General features: G+C 44.9%; 1 protein-coding gene across 5 annotated transcripts in view; it reads left to right on the top strand.

The window, feature by feature from the left end:
- The window catches only part of BRD4 (bromodomain containing 4), a 63,718-nt gene that overhangs the window by 16,053 nt on the left and 30,616 nt on the right, over positions 1 to 17,049 (top strand). For 4 of the 5 annotated variants that reach the window (XM_077262307.1, XM_077262305.1, XM_077262308.1 and 1 more), the window contains exon 2: positions 9,132 to 9,456. In XM_077262307.1, coding sequence (XP_077118422.1) covers positions 9,166 to 9,456 — 291 coding nt within the window. In that variant the 5' untranslated portion in view covers positions 9,132 to 9,165. Of the gene's footprint in view, positions 1 to 9,131; positions 9,457 to 9,866; positions 9,905 to 17,049 lie in introns of all 5 variants that reach the window. The other variant, XM_077262309.1, reaches the window with a different exon arrangement.

The raw sequence follows: 17,049 nt of genomic DNA on the forward strand, positions 1-17,049 counted from the left end.
TACCGGCCATTATCTGTACTGTATAGGGGGAGGGGTGTATATATGTATACATAGTGTGTGTATATAATATATACCCTGTGTAATGTGCGGACACTGCAGGGAGGAGGCGGTGTATACCGGCCATTATCTGTACTGTATAGGGGAGGGGTGTATATATGTATACATAGTGTGTATATAATATATACCCTGTGTAATGTGCAGACACTGCAGGGAGGAGGCGGTGTATACCGGCCATTATCTGTACTGTATAGGGGAGGGGTGTATATATGTATACATAGTGTGTGTATATAATATATACCCTGTGTAATGTGCGGACACTGCAGGGAGGAGGCGGTGTATACCGGCCATTATCTGTACTGTATAGGGGAGGGGTGTATATATGTATACATAGTGTGTGTATATAATATATACCCATGTAATGTGCGGACACTGCAGGGAGGAGGCGGTGTATACCGGCCATTATCTGTACTGTATAGGGGGAGGGGTGTATATATGTATACATAGTGTGTATATAATATATACCCTGTGTAATGTGCAGACACTGCAGGGAGGAGGCGGTGTATACCGGCCATTATCTGTACTGTATAGGGGAGGGGTGTATATATGTATACATAGTGTGTGTATATAATATATACCCTGTGTAATGTGCGGACACTGCAGGGAGGAGGCGGTGTATACCGGCCATTATCTGTACTGTATAGGGGAGGGGTGTATATATGTATACATAGTGTGTGTATATAATATATACCCTGTGTAATGAGCGGACACTGCAGGGAGGAGGCGGTATATACCGGCCATTATCTGTACTGTATAGGGGAGGGGTGTATATATGTATACATAGTGTGTGTATATAATATATACCCTGTGTAATGAGCGGACACTGCAGGGAGGAGGCGGTATATACCGGCCATTATCTGTACTGTATAGGGGAGGGGTGTATATATGTATACATAGTGTGTATATAATATATACCCTGTGTAATGTGAGGACACTGCAGGGAGGAGGCGGTGTATACCGGCCATTATCTGTACTGTATAGGGGAGGGGTGTATATATGTATACATAGTGTGTGTATATAATATATACCCTGTGTAATGTGCGGACACTGCAGGGAGGAGACGGTGTATACCGGCCATTATCTGTACTGTATAGGGGAGGGGTGTATATATGTATACATAGTGTGTGTATATAATATATACCCTGTGTAATGTGAGGACACTGCAGGTAGGAGGTGGTGTATACCGGCCATTATCTGTACTGTATAGGGGAGGGGTGTATATATGTATACATAGTGTGTATATAATATATACCCTGTGTAATGTGAGGACACTGCAGGGAGGAGGCGGTGTATACCGGCCATTATCTGTACTGTATAGGGGAGGGGTGTATATATGTATACATAGTGTGTGTATATAATATATACCCTGTGTAATGTGCGGACACTGCAGGGAGGAGGCGGTGTATACCGGCCATTATCTGTACTGTATAGGGGAGGGGTGTATATATGTATACATAGTTTGTGTATATAATATATACCCATGTAATGTGCGGACACTGCAGGTAGGAGGTGGTGTATACCGGCCATTATCTGTACTGTATAGGGGGAGGGGTGTATATATGTATACATAGTGTGTATATAATATATACCCTGTGTAATGTGAGGACACTGCAGGGAGGAGGCGGTGTATACCGGCAATTATCTGTACTGTATAGGGGAGGGGTGTATATATGTATACATAGTGTGTGTATATAATATATACCCATGTAATGTGCGGACACTGCAGGGAGGAGGCGGTGTATACCGGCCATTATCTGTACTGTATAGGGGAGGGGTGTATATATGTATACATAGTGTGTATATAATATATACCCTGTGTAATGTGCGGACACTGCAGGGAGGAGGTGGTGTATACCGGCCATTATCTGTACTGTATAGGGGAGGGGTGTATATATGTATACATAGTGTGTGTATATAATATATACCCATGTAATGTGCGGACACTGCAGGGAGGAGGCGGTGTATACCGGCCATTATCTGTACTGTATAGGGGAGGGGTGTATATATGTATACATAGTGTGTATATAATATATACCCTGTGTAATGTGCAGGCAGGAGGAGGCGGTGTATACCGGCCATTATCTGTACTGTATAGGGGAGGGGTGTATATATGTATACATAGTGTGTGTATATAATATATACCCTGTGTAATGTGCGGACACTGCAGGGAGGAGGCGGTGTATACCGGCCATTATCTGTACTGTATAGGGGAGGGGTGTATATATGTATACATAGTGTGTGTATATAATATATACCCTGTGTAATGTGCGGACACTGCAGGGAGGAGGCGGTGTATACCGGCCATTATCTGTACTGTATAGGGGAGGGGTGTATATATGTATACATAGTGTGTGTATATAATATATACCCTGTGTAATGTGCGGACACTGCGGGGAGGAGGCGGTGTATACCGGCCATTATCTGTGCTGTATAGGGGGAGGGGTGTATATATGTATACATAGTGTGTGTATATAATATATACCCTGTGTAATGTGCAGACACTGCAGGGAGGAGGCGGTGTATACCGGCCATTATCTGTACTGTATAGGGGAGGGGTGTATATATGTATACATAGTGTGTGTATATAATATATACCCTGTGTAATGTGCGGACACTGCAGGGAGGAGGCGGTGTATACCGGCCATTATCTGTACTGTATAGGGGAGGGGTGTATATATGTATACATAGTGTGTGTATATAATATATACCCTGTGTAATGTGCAGACACTGCAGGGAGGAGGCGGTGTATACCGGCCATTATCTGTGCTGTGTAGGGGAGGGGTGTATATATGTATACATAGTGTGTGTATATAATATATACCCTGTGTAATGTGCGGACACTGCGGGGAGGAGGCGGTGTATACCGGCCATTATCTGTGCTGTATAGGGGGAGGGGTGTATATATGTATACATAGTGTGTGTATATAATATATACCCTGTGTAATGTGCAGACACTGCAGGGAGGAGGCGGTGTATACCGGCCATTATCTGTACTGTATAGGGGAGGGGTGTATATATGTATACATAGTGTGTGTATATAATATATACCCTGTGTAATGTGCGGACACTGCAGGGAGGAGGCGGTGTATACCGGCCATTATCTGTACTGTATAGGGGAGGGGTGTATATATGTATACATAGTGTGTGTATATAATATATACCCTGTGTAATGTGCAGACACTGCAGGGAGGAGGCGGTGTATACCGGCCATTATCTGTACTGTATAGGGGGAGGGGTGTATATATGTATACATAGTGTGTGTATATAATATATACCCTGTGTAATGTGCAGACACTGCAGGGAGGAGGCGGTGTATACCGGCCATTATCTGTACTGTATAGGGGAGGGGTGTATATATGTATACATAGTGTGTGTATATAATATATACCCTGTGTAATGTGCAGACACTGCAGGGAGGAGGCGGTGTATACCGGCCATTATCTGTACTGTATAGGGGAGGGGTGTATATATGTATACATAGTGTGTGTATATAATATATACCCTGTGTAATGTACGGACACTGCAGGGAGGAGGTGGTGTATACCGGCCATTATCTGTACTGTATAGGGGGAGGGGTGTATATATGTATACATAGTGTGTGTGTATAATATATACCCTGTGTAATGTGAGGACACTGCAGGGAGGAGGTGGTGTATACCGGCCATTATCTGTACTGTATAGGGGAGGGGTGTATATATGTATACATAGTGTGTGTATATAATATATACCCATGTAATGTGAGGACACTGCAGGGAGGAGGCGGTGTATACCGGCCATTATCTGTACTGTATAGGGGGAGGGGTGTATATATGTATACATAGTGTGTGTATATTATATATATATACCCTGTGATGTGCAGACACTGCAGGGAGGAGGGCTGTATGCATTATACCCTGGCCATTACATGTGTATTGTATTGGGGATGTGTGTGTACAGTGGGGAAAAGAAGTATTTAGTCAGCCACCAATTGTGCAAGTTCTCACACTTAAAAATATGAGAGAGTCCTGTATTTGACATCATAGGTAGACCACAACTATGAGAGTCAAAATGAGAAAACAAATCCAGAAAATCACCTTGTCTGATTTGGCAAGATTTATTTTGCAAATTATGGTGGAAAATAAGTATTTGGTTACCTAAAAACATGCATGACTGTATATGTGATATATAGACACACTCTGCATAAATGGATGCCTGCTGGATATCTGGTTTATGTACCTGTAATTTATACAGTCCATTGTCCTGCAGATATACACACGACTGCTCAGCCCTGATTTCGATGTAGCAGAGGTTCGGCTTTCTCCCACACCTTCCTTGGCACAGGGCAGATGATGTGGGTCATGGTTTACAGGCAGCCGAGCCCTGTGTGCACATTACGTCACTAAATGTGATGTTAGACGAGTTCTCATCCGACCTATCACCCTTAAATTCATGGACTTCGTTCTGTACAGAGTTTGCAACATAGAGAAAATGTTAGATGAGGCATGAATCTTCCTCTCTTTTTCTGCTCCACCTCAGGTATTTAAAAAAGAGGTGGCTGGGGGTGTAGAGGGATTCTCTCATTTTTCGGTCTAGTGGATTCACAAGGCATTTGTAGTCATATTTACCTCTCAGCAGAGGCCAGATTTGTCTTTTTGACTTGAGTAGGGTCCTAGTTCACTCATGTATTTTTTTGTTTTCCTCTAATTCACTCATTTTTTGTTAGTGCAGTATGTTGGAACGATATGTAGACATATGTACACTACTCAAAAATATTAAGGGAACACTTAAACAACACAATTTAACTCCAAGTCAATCACACTACTGTGGAATCAACCCGTACAGTTATGAAGCGACACTGGTTGAATGTTTCTCTTTCTGTTTTGCAAATGTAACAAACAACAAGTATAAATTATAGGCAATTAGCAAGACAACCCCTATAAAGGAGTGGTTCTGCAGTTGGTGACTACAGACCATTAGTCCGTTCTCATCCTTTATGGCTGTTGCTTTGGTCACTTTTGCATTTTGTCTTTGTTCTCACCCTTAGGGCTCATTTCCACTGGCGAGGAAAACAGATGAGTGCAATCCGATAAAAAATCGGATTGCACTCGGACCAATGTTATTCAATAGGTGTCTTTTCATTTGCGATTTTTTTCTCAGCCGAAATCGGACTGAGAAAAAAATCGCAGCAAGCTGCGTATTGCTGCGATTCTCGGACGAGACTCGCCAATGCAAGTCAATGGGTGCGAGAAAAAAATCGCACAGCACTCGCACCATGCGAGTACTGTCCGATTTTTACGCACCGGTGTCCTTTGAAAAGCCGGTAATTCAGCGCGGTGTACAGTAAAATCACACTGACAGGTTAGAATAGAGTAGATATATACACATAGAATAGGTATATATACATATATATATATATCAGTGAGACACCTATATATGTATATTTATATTTAATGCAGCGCAAGATAGCATTAAAGCCGCTAATTCAATTACCGGCTTTTTCTTTCTCCTTCCCATACCCGACAGGATATGAGACATGGTTTACATACAGTAAACCATCTCATATCCCCCTTTTTTTCGCATATTCCACACTACTAATGTTAGTAGTGTGTATGTGCAAAATTTCGGCGCTGTAGCTATTAAATTTAAGGGTTAAATCGCGGAAAAAATTGGCGTGGGCTCCCGCGCAATTTTCTCCGCCAGAGTAGTAAAGCCAGTGACTGAGGGCAGATATTAATAGCCAGGAGAGGGTCCATGGTTATTGGCCCCCCCGTGGCTAAAAACATCTGCCCCCAGCCACCCCAGAAAAGGCACATCTGGAAGATGCGCCTATTCTGGCACTTGGCCACTCTCTTCCCACTCCCTGTAGCGGTGGGATATGGGGTAATGAAGGGTTAATGCCACCTTGCTATTGTAAGGTGACATTAAGCCAGGTTAATAATGGAGAGGCGTCAATTATGACACCTATCCATTATTAATCCAATTGTATGAAAGGGTTAAAAAAAACACACACACACATGATTAAAAAGTATTTTAATGAAAGAAACAAACAGGTTGTTTTAATAATTTATTGCTCTCTCAATCCATCAGCAACACCCTCGCTTGGCAAAATAATAAACACACAATATACATACCCTCCGATAAACTGTCACGTCCCACGAGGTAATCCATCTGAAGGGGTTAACTAATATTACAGGCAGGAGCTGTGCTAAGGCACTCGCTCGTGTCTGTAATCCCCGGGTGCTGAAAGGAAAGCAGAGTGATCTATACTTACATTCAGTCGCGGTGATGCGCCCCTGCTGGATGTTCTCATGAACTGCAGCCTGGGAACTTTTTCCCACGCTCCAGGTCATATGAGGGCATCCACCAGGGGGCGCATCACCGCGACTGAAGGTAACTATAGGTCATTGACCTACATTTCCTTCATTCCCCAGGGCTTACAAGCACGAGCACAGCTGCATTATAGCAGGGCTCCTGCTTGTAAAATATTTTAACCCCTTCAGATGGATTTACCTCGTGGGACGTGACAGGTCATCTGAAGGTATGTATATTGTTGGTTTATTATTTTTCCAAGCGAGGGTCATCACATGGATTGAGAGAGCAATAAAATATTAAATCAACCTGTGTGCTTATTTCATTAAAATACTTTTTAATCGTGTGTGGTTTTTTTTAACCCTTTCATACTATTGGATTAATAATGGATAGGTGTCATAATTGACGCCTCTCCATTATTAATCTGGCTTAATGTCACCTTACAATAGCAAGGTGGCATTAACCCTTCATTACCCCATATCCCACCGCTACACGGGAGTGGGAAGAGAGTGGCCAAGTGCCAGAATAGGCGCATCTTCCAGATGTGCCTTTTCTGGGGTGGCTGGGGGCAGATGTTTTTAGCCACGGGGGGGCCAATAACCATGGACCCTCTCCTGGCTATTAATATCTGCCCTCAGTCACTGGCTTTACTACTCTGGCGGAGAAAATTGCGCGGGAGCCCATGCCAATTTTTTCCGCGATTTAACCCTTAAATTTAATAGCTACAGCGCCGAAATTTTGCACATACACACTACTAAAATTAGTAGTATGGAATATGCAAAAAAAGGGGGATATGAGATGGTTTACTGTATGTAAACCATGTCTCATATCCTGTCGGGTATGGGAAGGAGAAAGAAAAAGCCGGTAATTGAATTAGCGGCTTTAATGATATCTTGCGCTGCATTAAATATAAATATACATATATTGGTGTCTCACTGACATAGAATAGGTATATATACATATATATATGTGTATATATCTACTCTATTCTAACCTGTCAGTGTGATTTTACTGTACACCGCACTGATTTGCCGGCTTTTCAAAGGACACCGGTGCGTACAAATCGGACAGTAATACGGATGTCATACGGATGTAAAACGGATGGTGCGATTAAAAATCGCATTGCACTCGCATTACACTCGCATGACACTCGCATGACAATCGCATACGCTACATCCCTTTTTTCGGTCCAGATTACGGACCGATTTGTCTCTCGGCAGTGGAAATGTACCCTAAGATGTACTGTACAGTAGCATGAGGCAGTGTCTACAACCCGCAGATGTTTCCCTGGTAGTGCAGCTCATCCAGGATGGCACATCAATGCTAGCTGTGGCAAAAAGGATAGCTGTGTCTGTCAGCACAGTGTCCAGCGCATAGAGCAGATACAAGGAGACAGGCCAGTACACCAGGAGATGTGGAGGGGCCATAGGAGGAAAACAACCCAGCAGCAGGACCGCTACCTCAGCCTTTGTGCAAGGAGGATCAGGAGTAGCATTGCAAGAGCCTTGTAAAATGACCTCCAGCAGGCTACTAACATCTTTGTGTCTGCTCAACCAGTCAGAAACAGACTCCATGATGGTGGTATGAGGCCCCGACATCCATAAGTGGGTGTTGTGCTTACAGCCCAACAACTTGCTGGGCGATTGGCATTTGCCAGAGAACACCCAAGATTTTCAAGTTCGTCAATGGCTCCTTGTGCTCTAAACAGGTGAAAGCAGGTTCACCCTGAGCACATGTGACAGTCTGGAGATTCTGTGGAGAATGTTCTGCTGCCTGCAATATCCCCCAGCATGACCGGTTTGCCAGTGGGTCAGTAATGGTGTGGGGTGGCGTTTTTTGTAGTGTCGCACAGCCCTCCGTGTTCTAGCCAGTGGTACCTTGACTGCTATTAGGTACCGGGATGAGGTCCTCAGACACATTGTGAGACCATATGCTGGTGCGGTTGGCCCTGGGTTTCTTCTGAGGAATGACAATGCTAGGCCTCATGTGGCTGAAGTGTGTCAGCAGTTCCTGCATGATGAAGGCATTGATGCTCTGGACTGGCCCGCCCGTTCCCCCGACCTGAATCCAATCGAGCACATCTGGGACATCATGTCTCGTTCGATCCTCCAACACCACGTTGCTCGACAGACTGCTTAGGAGTTGACTGATTCTTTAATCCATGTCTGGGAGGAGATCCCTCAGGAGAACATCTGACGCCTCATCAGGAGCATGCCCAGGCAATGTACAGTATGGAGGTCATACAGGCACGTGGAGGCCACACACACTACTGACCATCATTTCATTGTCTTGAGGCATTTCCTCTGAAGTTGGATCAACCTGCAATTTGATTTTCCACTTTGATTTTGAGCTTCATTCCAACTTCAGACATCCATGGGATATTCATTTTTATTTACATTGATCATTTTTATGTTTTATTGTTCTCAACATATTCCACTATGTAACGAAGATTTACAGCTGGAATATTTCATTCAGTGATATCTGGGATGTGGTATTTTAGTGTGTCCTTTGTTTTTTGAGCAGTGTCTATATGTATATACCGTATATTATTAAGGTACTCAATACAAATTCCCTGTGAGAGCTCATAATCAATAACATTACACAGGGAAATTGTATTGAGTACGTTAATAATATACGGATAACAGATGTGTCCACAGTTGTGGAAATGGAGAGGTACCGAAACCTAAAAAATAGTGGAAAACTCCAGATTTTTTCTTTATTAGCTGAATTTACAAAACCCCTTTTTCTCAAATATTTCTCTCATATATTTCATCTTTTTTCTCCAGGTCGCCTGGCCCTGCATGCGATGGGAGCTTTATCATGTCAACCGAGACTGGGCTAGGTACACGTCTGAGGGCCACATCTGGAATGGGCGACGGAGTGGAAGGGGTCCCAATGTCAGGGGCTCCACAGTCTGCACCTCCTCAACCGCAACCACAAGTCCCCTTGTTAGTCAACCCTCCACCTCCTGAAACTACCAGACCAACCCAACCAAAGCGCCAGACCAACCAATTACAGTACTTATTAAAAACCGTGCTGAAGACACTATGGAAGCACCAATTTGCTTGGCCTTTTCAGCAGCCTGTGGACGCTATCAAACTAAACCTGCCTGTGAGTACAATCATTTAAGTGTCTTTCCATAGATGCCACCTATATGGTGAGACAATCTAGTCTTCACAGTACAATTTATGATATAGCACATTGTATGTCCTTTTCTGGTGTTAGGCCGACGTTTAAAAAATCAGTTTTTCTCAAAACTTAGTTATTGAAATCCCTGAACTTTCAGGTACCAGAATATCCAACTCCATCCGTGGCCTACTTTCATTTTTGCGCTTTAGCTCTTTTTTCCCCCTTCTTACTTCTAAGAGTCATAATGTTTGCAAGTTGTATTTTTGGATGACACCATACACCTTACCTTTATAATGTACAATGGAAAAATGGGGAGCGGGAATCCAAATAGGGGTGAAATGCTTGAAAATATCGCAATTCCACCTTTGTTTTTTTGGTTTTTGTTTTTACAGTTGTGCGGTACAAATGACCTGGCAGCATGATTCTCCAGGTCAGTACGAATACGGCAATGCCAAACTTGTATAGGTTTTGTTTCTTGGGGTTTTTTTTAACATTTTTATTTAATTGGGTTATAAAAAAACAAAGCAATTCTTTTAGTCTCCATTTTCTGAGATCAGTAGCTTATTTTTCAGACTATAACACGCATCCCAAGTTTAGAAGAGGAAAATAGTGTAAAAAATATATATTTTTTTAGCCTGCCAGCAGGATCAGGCATATCAAAGGTCACATGTGCGTCTGACAGTCAAATGTAGCTAAAGGTACCTTCACACTGAACAACTTAACAAAGATAGCGATCCGTGACGTTGCAGCGTCCTGGATAGCAAATCTCGTTGTGTTTGACATGCAGCAGCGATCAGGATCCTGCTGTGACATCGTTGGTCGGAGCTAGAAGGCCAGCACCTTATTTCGTCGCTGGATCACCCGCTGACATCGCTGAGTCGGCGTGTGTGACGCTGATTCAGCGATGTCTTCACTGGTAACCAGGGTAAACATCGGGTTACTAAGCGCAGGGTTGCACTTAGTAACCCGATATTTACCCTGGTTACCAGTGTAAATGTAAAAAAAAAAAAAAACACTACATACTTACATTCCGGTGTCTGTCGCGTCCCCCGGCGTCCGCTTCCCTGCACTGTGTAAGCGCCGGCCATAAAGCAGAGCGGTGACGTCACCGCTGTGCTCTGCTTTACGGCTGGCCGGCGCTGACACAGTGCAGGGAAGCGGACGCCGTGGGACGCGACAGACACCGGAATGTAAGTATGTAGTGTTTGGGGTTTTTTTACATTTACAATGGTAACCAGGGTAAACATCGGGTTACTAAGCGCGGCCCTGCACTTAGTAACCCGATGTTTACCCTGGTTACCCGGGGACTTCGGCATCGTTGGTCGCTGGGGAGCTGTCTGTGTGACAGCTCTCCAGCGACCACACGACGACGAAACAGCGACGCTGCAGCGATCGGCATCGTTGTCTATATCGCTGGAGCGTCGCTTAATGTGACGGTACCTTTAACGGAGGGGGATGGTTGGGGGTGGGGGTGCTGTGGCTGCATTGGAGCGGGGTCGCTGGAGCAGGGTTACACTTTTACTTTGTTTGACAGCCGGAGTGGAGCTGTGGTCCCTGGGCTGGGAGTAGTGGGTGTCCTGGCAGTGCGAGGCAGGAGCAGAGTTCTCTCTGCGCACATTGATCAGTAAAATGGTGTTTGTTGAAGGTGCATGTGCAGATTAAGATCTCTGCTTGTCTTTGAGCAGAGATCTAAATTTGCGCATGTGCCGACAACCGCCGCCATTTTCCTTTCTCCTACTGCAAGGTCAATGTGCGCATTGGGGTCTCCACTCCTGCCTAGCACCACTAGACACCTCCCAGCTCAATGCCCACAGGATCGCCCCACTCATGACGCCCCCAACTTCCTGCTGCGGTGACCCTGCTCTTGCCTGCACTTTATGTGCCTGATCAGTAGTGACCAGGGCTGTGGGGTCAGAGCTGAGATGAATCTGTTCTGCACTTTATGCACATCCTCAGTAGTGACCGGTGCTGTGGGGTCGGAGCTGAGATGAATCTGTGCTGCACTTTATGTACATGCTCAGTAGTCAGGCAGGGCTGTGGAGTAGGAGCTGAGATGAATCTGTGCTGCACTTTATGTACATGCTCAGTAGTGAGGCAGTGCTGTGGAGTAGGAGCTGAGATGAATCTGTGCTGCACTTTATGTACATGCTCAGTAGTGACCAGTGCTGTGGGGTCAGATTTGAGAGTCAGGGAAATTGAGGAGTCGGGAGTTTTGTCTTACAGACTCCACAGTCCTGCATAAAATGTACTTTTCTGCCGGTGAGGGGTGAATGCAATTGTACCACATATTGGGATGATCGTAAATAGAGTTACAGGATAGAGAGTATTATACACGTAGCTTTCTGTGTGTGAGCTCATAATTAGGATTTGTTTAGTTGGCTTTTGGGACCATGAGTAGTGCAGGCCTGTCCTGTGTATGTGTTCATGTAGTTCCAGGTAGCTAAGGCCGGGTTCACTTCTGTGTTGGATGGAGACTGTCACAGACCTCGTCATGTTTTTCAGATGAAATTGATAGATTTCACCCTAAAAAGTGACAAGAGAACCCCCTGACAGGTCAAGTGAGGACCAGTCTATGATGACAACTAATCCAACGCAAAGTTAGAACGTATGTGTGATCATGGTCTGTATATCTTGGTCACTGCCCAAATTCTCTATGACTACTATAATTTCTTTACATTTTTTTCTCTTTCTCCTTTTCCTTTTACTCTAATTTTTTCTCTTATCTATGAGTTTTATTTTTCTCTTGTTTTCTTTTTTTTCCCTCTCGGTTTCCATTTTTTCCTGCCAGAAATGACAAATCTAGAGTAGAAGTTGTGCAAATAGGGCTGGAAGTCCAGTGGGGTTGTGTCCATACAATAGATGTTTCTATTATTATTATTATTATTATTATTATTATTAATTGATATAGCACCATTGATTCCATGGTGCTGTTCATGAGAAGGGGTTACATACAAATTACAGATATCACTTACAGTAAGCAAACTAACAATGACAGACTGATACAGAGGGGCGAGGACCCTGCCCTTGCGGGCTTACATTCTACAGGATGGTGGGGAAGGAGACAGTAGGTCGAAGGTTGCAGGAGCACCGGTGTTGGTGAGGCGGTAGCTCCGGTAGTGGTGAGGAGGCATCGGGGTCAGTGCAGGCTGTAGGCTTTCCTGAAGAGATGGGTTTTGAGGTTCCGTCTGAAGGATCCGAATGTGATTGATAGTCGGACGTGTTGGGGCAAAGAATTCCAGAGGATGGGGGATATTTGGGAGAAGTCTTGGAGGCAGTTGGGTGAGGAGTGAATAAGTGTGGAGGAGAGAAGAAGGTCTTGGGAGGATCAGAGATTACGTGAGGGAAGATATCGGGAGATTAGTTCAGAGATATATGGAGGACACAGGTTATGGATGGCTTTGTAGGTCAGTGTTAGGGTACCGTCTCACAGTGGCACTTTTGTCGCTACGACGGTACGATCCGTGACGTTCCAGCGATATCCATACGATATCGCTGTGTCTGACACGCAGCAGCGATCAGGGACCCTGCTGAGAATCGTTTGGAACTTTCTTTCGTCGCTGGATCTCCCGCTGTCATCGTTGGATCGGTGTGTGTGACACCGATCCAGCGATGCGTTCGCTTGTAACCAGGGTAAACATCGGGTTACTAAGCGCAGGGCCGCGCTTAGTAACCCGATGTTTACCCTGGTTACCATCGTAAAAGTAAAAAAAAACAAACAGTACATACTCACATTCCGGTGTCCGTCAGGTCCCTTGCAGTCTGCTTCCCGCTCTGACTGACTGCCGGCCGGAAAGTAAGAGCAGAGCACAGCGGTGACGTCACCGCTGTGATCTGCTTTCACTTTACGGCCGGGAGTCAGTCAGAGCGGGAAGCAGACTGCAAGGGACCTGACGGACACCGGAATGTGAGTATGTACTGTTTGTTTTTTTTTTTACTTTTACGATGGTAACCAGGGTAAACATCGGGTTACTAAGCGCGGCCCTGCGCTTAGTTACCCGATGTTTACCCTGGTTACCCGGGGCCTTCGGCATCGTTGGTCGCTGGAGAGCGGTCTGTGTGACAGCTCTCCAGCGACCACACAACGACTTTCCAACGATCACGGCCAGGTCGTATCGCTGGTCGTGATCGTTGGAAAGTTGCAGAGTGTGACAGTACCCTTAGTTTCTTTCAAGTACATTGACACACACCCAGCGTGCGCACTTCCAGCCTTACTAACATATGGCATCTAATCTAAATTTCCCTCAATTGTCACAGTGGATCTCTTTATATAAAAAATTAATAAATATCCATGCCGGTACAAAAAAGCTGCAACTTTTTTGTTGCTGGGATAATCAAATTAGTTTTCTTTTTTTTTTTTAAAGTTACATGGGGCTTAGTTTTTTTTATTTTCATACTTTTCTTTTTTTAGTAGTTTATATTGGCGATCTCAGTAGGAAAATTAAAGCGTTTGTCTGAGACATTAACATTAGGACAGGTCATCAATGTCTAATCGGTGGGAGTGTGACACCCCCCACCAATCGGCTATTTCCGGTATCTGCGGCTGCTGGAGCTACTTGGCTATGGAGCTTCACATCTCCATGAACTGTATAGTGGCCGCGGCCCGGTGCTGCACATCCACCACCGATTCAGATCAATAGAGGACGAATGTGCAGTACCCGGTAGCTGCCACTATTCCGTTGACTGAGCAACTGAACAGTTAAGGCCCCCGCCGACACTGGAAACATGGCCGGGTGTCGTGCCCCCACCGATCAGACATTGATGACCTATCCTAAGGAATGATGACTGGCTGTCGTCATTCCCGTCCCAAGTGTGACATCAAGTATTTGTATGCAGCTGTCACTTTCTGTTGGAGAGAGCAGACAGCCAGTCCGAGCATTGCGTTGCAATCCTCACCTTGTTTCAATGGCCGTGTGACTTTTCCCTAAGCCTGATGCTCATTATCCCTGACAGCTGGTAGTACGGCTTTGAAGAATGGAGCTGTGGTTGATCATATGCACATAAGTGCTGCGGAAAAAAAATAATTTTATTGAAACCTTTTTTAGGCTACGCACAATATTTTAATAGGTTCTTCTTCTTATTATTATTATTATTATTATTTATTGTTATAGTGCCATTTATTCCATGGCGCTTTACATGTGAGGAGGGGTATGCATAATAAAAACAAGTACAATATTCTTAAACAATACAAGTCAGAACTGGTACAGGAGGAGAGAGAACCCTGCCCGCGAAGGCTCACAATCTACAAGGGATGGGTGAGAATACAGTAGGTGAGGATAGAGCTAGCTGGTCATGCAGCTGTTTGGTTGATCGGTGGTTACTGCAGGTTGTAGGCTTGTCGGAAGAGGTGGGTCTTCAGGCTCTTTTTGAGGTTTCGATGGTAGGCGAGAGTCTGATGTGTTGTGGTAGAGGGTTCCAGAGTAGGGGTGATACGTGAGAGAAATCTTGTATACGATTGTGGGAAGAGGAGATAAGAGGGGAGTAGAGAAGGAGATCTTGTGAGGATCGGAGGTTGCGTGTAGGTTAGTACCGGGAGACGAGGTCACAGATGTATGGAGGATACAGGTTGTGGATGGCTTTGTATGTCATGGTTAGGGTTTTGTACTGGAGTCTCTGGGCAATGGGGAGCCAGTGAAGGGATTGACAGAGGGGAGAGGCCGGGGAATAGCGGGGGGACAGGTGGATTAGTCGGGCAGCAGAGTTTAGAATAGATTGGAGGGGTGCGAGAGTGTTAGAGGGGAGGCCACAGAGCAGGAGGTTGCAGTAGTCAAGGCAAGAGATGATGAGGGCATGGAAGAGGGTTTTTACAGATTCTTGGTTGAGGAATGTACAGATTCGTGAAATATTTTTGAGTTGAAGTCGGCAGGAAGTGGAAAGGGCTTGGATATGTGATTTGAAGGAGAGATCAGCGTCAAGGATTACCCCGAGGCAGCGAGCTTGTGGGACTGGGGAGAGTGGGCAGCCATGCACTGTAATGGATAGGTTCTTTGGGGGGGTCACGTGAGATGGGGGAAAGATGATGAATTCTGTTTTGTCCATATTAAGTTTCAGAAATCTAGCGGAGAAGAAGGATGAAATAGTGGACAGACATTGAGGGATTCTGGTTAGTAGGGAGGTGATATCTGGTCCAGAGATGTAGATCTGTGTGTCATCAGCATAGAGGTGATACTGAAAGCCATGAGATTCTATGAGCTGTCCCAGGCCAAAGGTGTAAATGGAGAAGAGCAGGGGCCCAAGGACTGAACCTTGTGGGACTCCGACAGATAGGGGGCGAGGTGAGGAGGTGGTGTGTGAGGGGGAGACGCTGAATGTCCGGTCTGTTAGGTATGAGGAGATCCAGGATAGGGCCAAGTCTGTGATGCCAAGGGATGAGAGGGTCTGTAATAATAGGGAATGGTCCACTGTGTCAAAGGCAGCCGACAGGTTGAGGAGGAGGAGGACAGAGTAGTGTAGTGTCACTTGCTCTTGGCGGTTAAGAGGTCATTGGTGACCTTAGGGCAGTTTCAGTAGAGTGGTGTGACCAGAAGCCAGATTGTAAGCGGTCAAAGAGGGGAGCAAGAAGAGAGATGGGAGGACAGTTCAAGGTAGACGTGTTGTTCCAGTAGTTTGGAGGCATAAGGGAGAAGTGATATAGAGCGATGGCTAGATACAGAGGATGGGTCAAGAGAAGGCTTTTTTAGGATAGGTGTGATTGAGGCATGTGTTAAGCTTGAGGGGAAAACACCAGTTGTTAGTGATAGGTTGAAGAGATGGGTTAGGGTTGGGATGAAGACTTTGGTGTGGTTTGGGATGAAGTGGGATGGGAGCGGGTCAAGTGCACAGGTGGTGAGATGCGTTCTTGAGAGTAGAGTGGAGAGTTGATCTTCTGTAATGGTGGAGAAGTTGGATTTGAAGGTGGAGGGCTGAGAAGTCGGGAGGAAGGGCTCTGGGGGTTGTTGACCAAAACTGTCTTTGATGTTATCAATCTTCTGCTTGAAAAATGAGGCAAAGTCTTCAGCAGAGATAAGTGGGGAGGGAGGAGGTGCTGGGGGACTGAGGAGAGAATTGAAGGTGTTGAATAACTGTTTAGGGTTGTGCGCTTTTTGCACGGTTGCATCAGTCCAAAAATGTAAATACTGGCATTTTTTTATTTATTTGTTTTTACTAATCGGGTTAATTAGTTTTATAGTTTGATAGACCAGACATTTATGGATGTTGATTTGACACCTGTATTTTTTATTTAAAAAAAAAATAATAATAATAATTTTTGGGTGGGTTTTTCATGAAGGGAAAGACTTAAGTGATTTTAATTTTAATACTTTTTCTTTTTTTGTACATTTTTGCGGTATTATGTAGTCCTTTTAGCAGACTTGTACAATACACTGCAATAGCACAGTTTTGCTGTATATAGCAAGAATCATAGTCTCTTATAAACTTATAAATCCCAACCATGGGCTGTCTTTCTTAGTAGTTAATGTCATAAGTCACAGGGGTCTTCAGCAGACCCCCGGCTGACATGGCAACCTGTCTGCTCCCCGCATTTGTGACTCAGTGGCCGATGGATAGTCAGGACAGTGCGTTTCCCCTCCCAGCTGTGCA

Source organism: Ranitomeya variabilis, chromosome 5, assembly GCF_051348905.1.
Source record: "Ranitomeya variabilis isolate aRanVar5 chromosome 5, aRanVar5.hap1, whole genome shotgun sequence".
Taxonomy (NCBI): Eukaryota; Metazoa; Chordata; class Amphibia; order Anura; family Dendrobatidae; genus Ranitomeya; species Ranitomeya variabilis.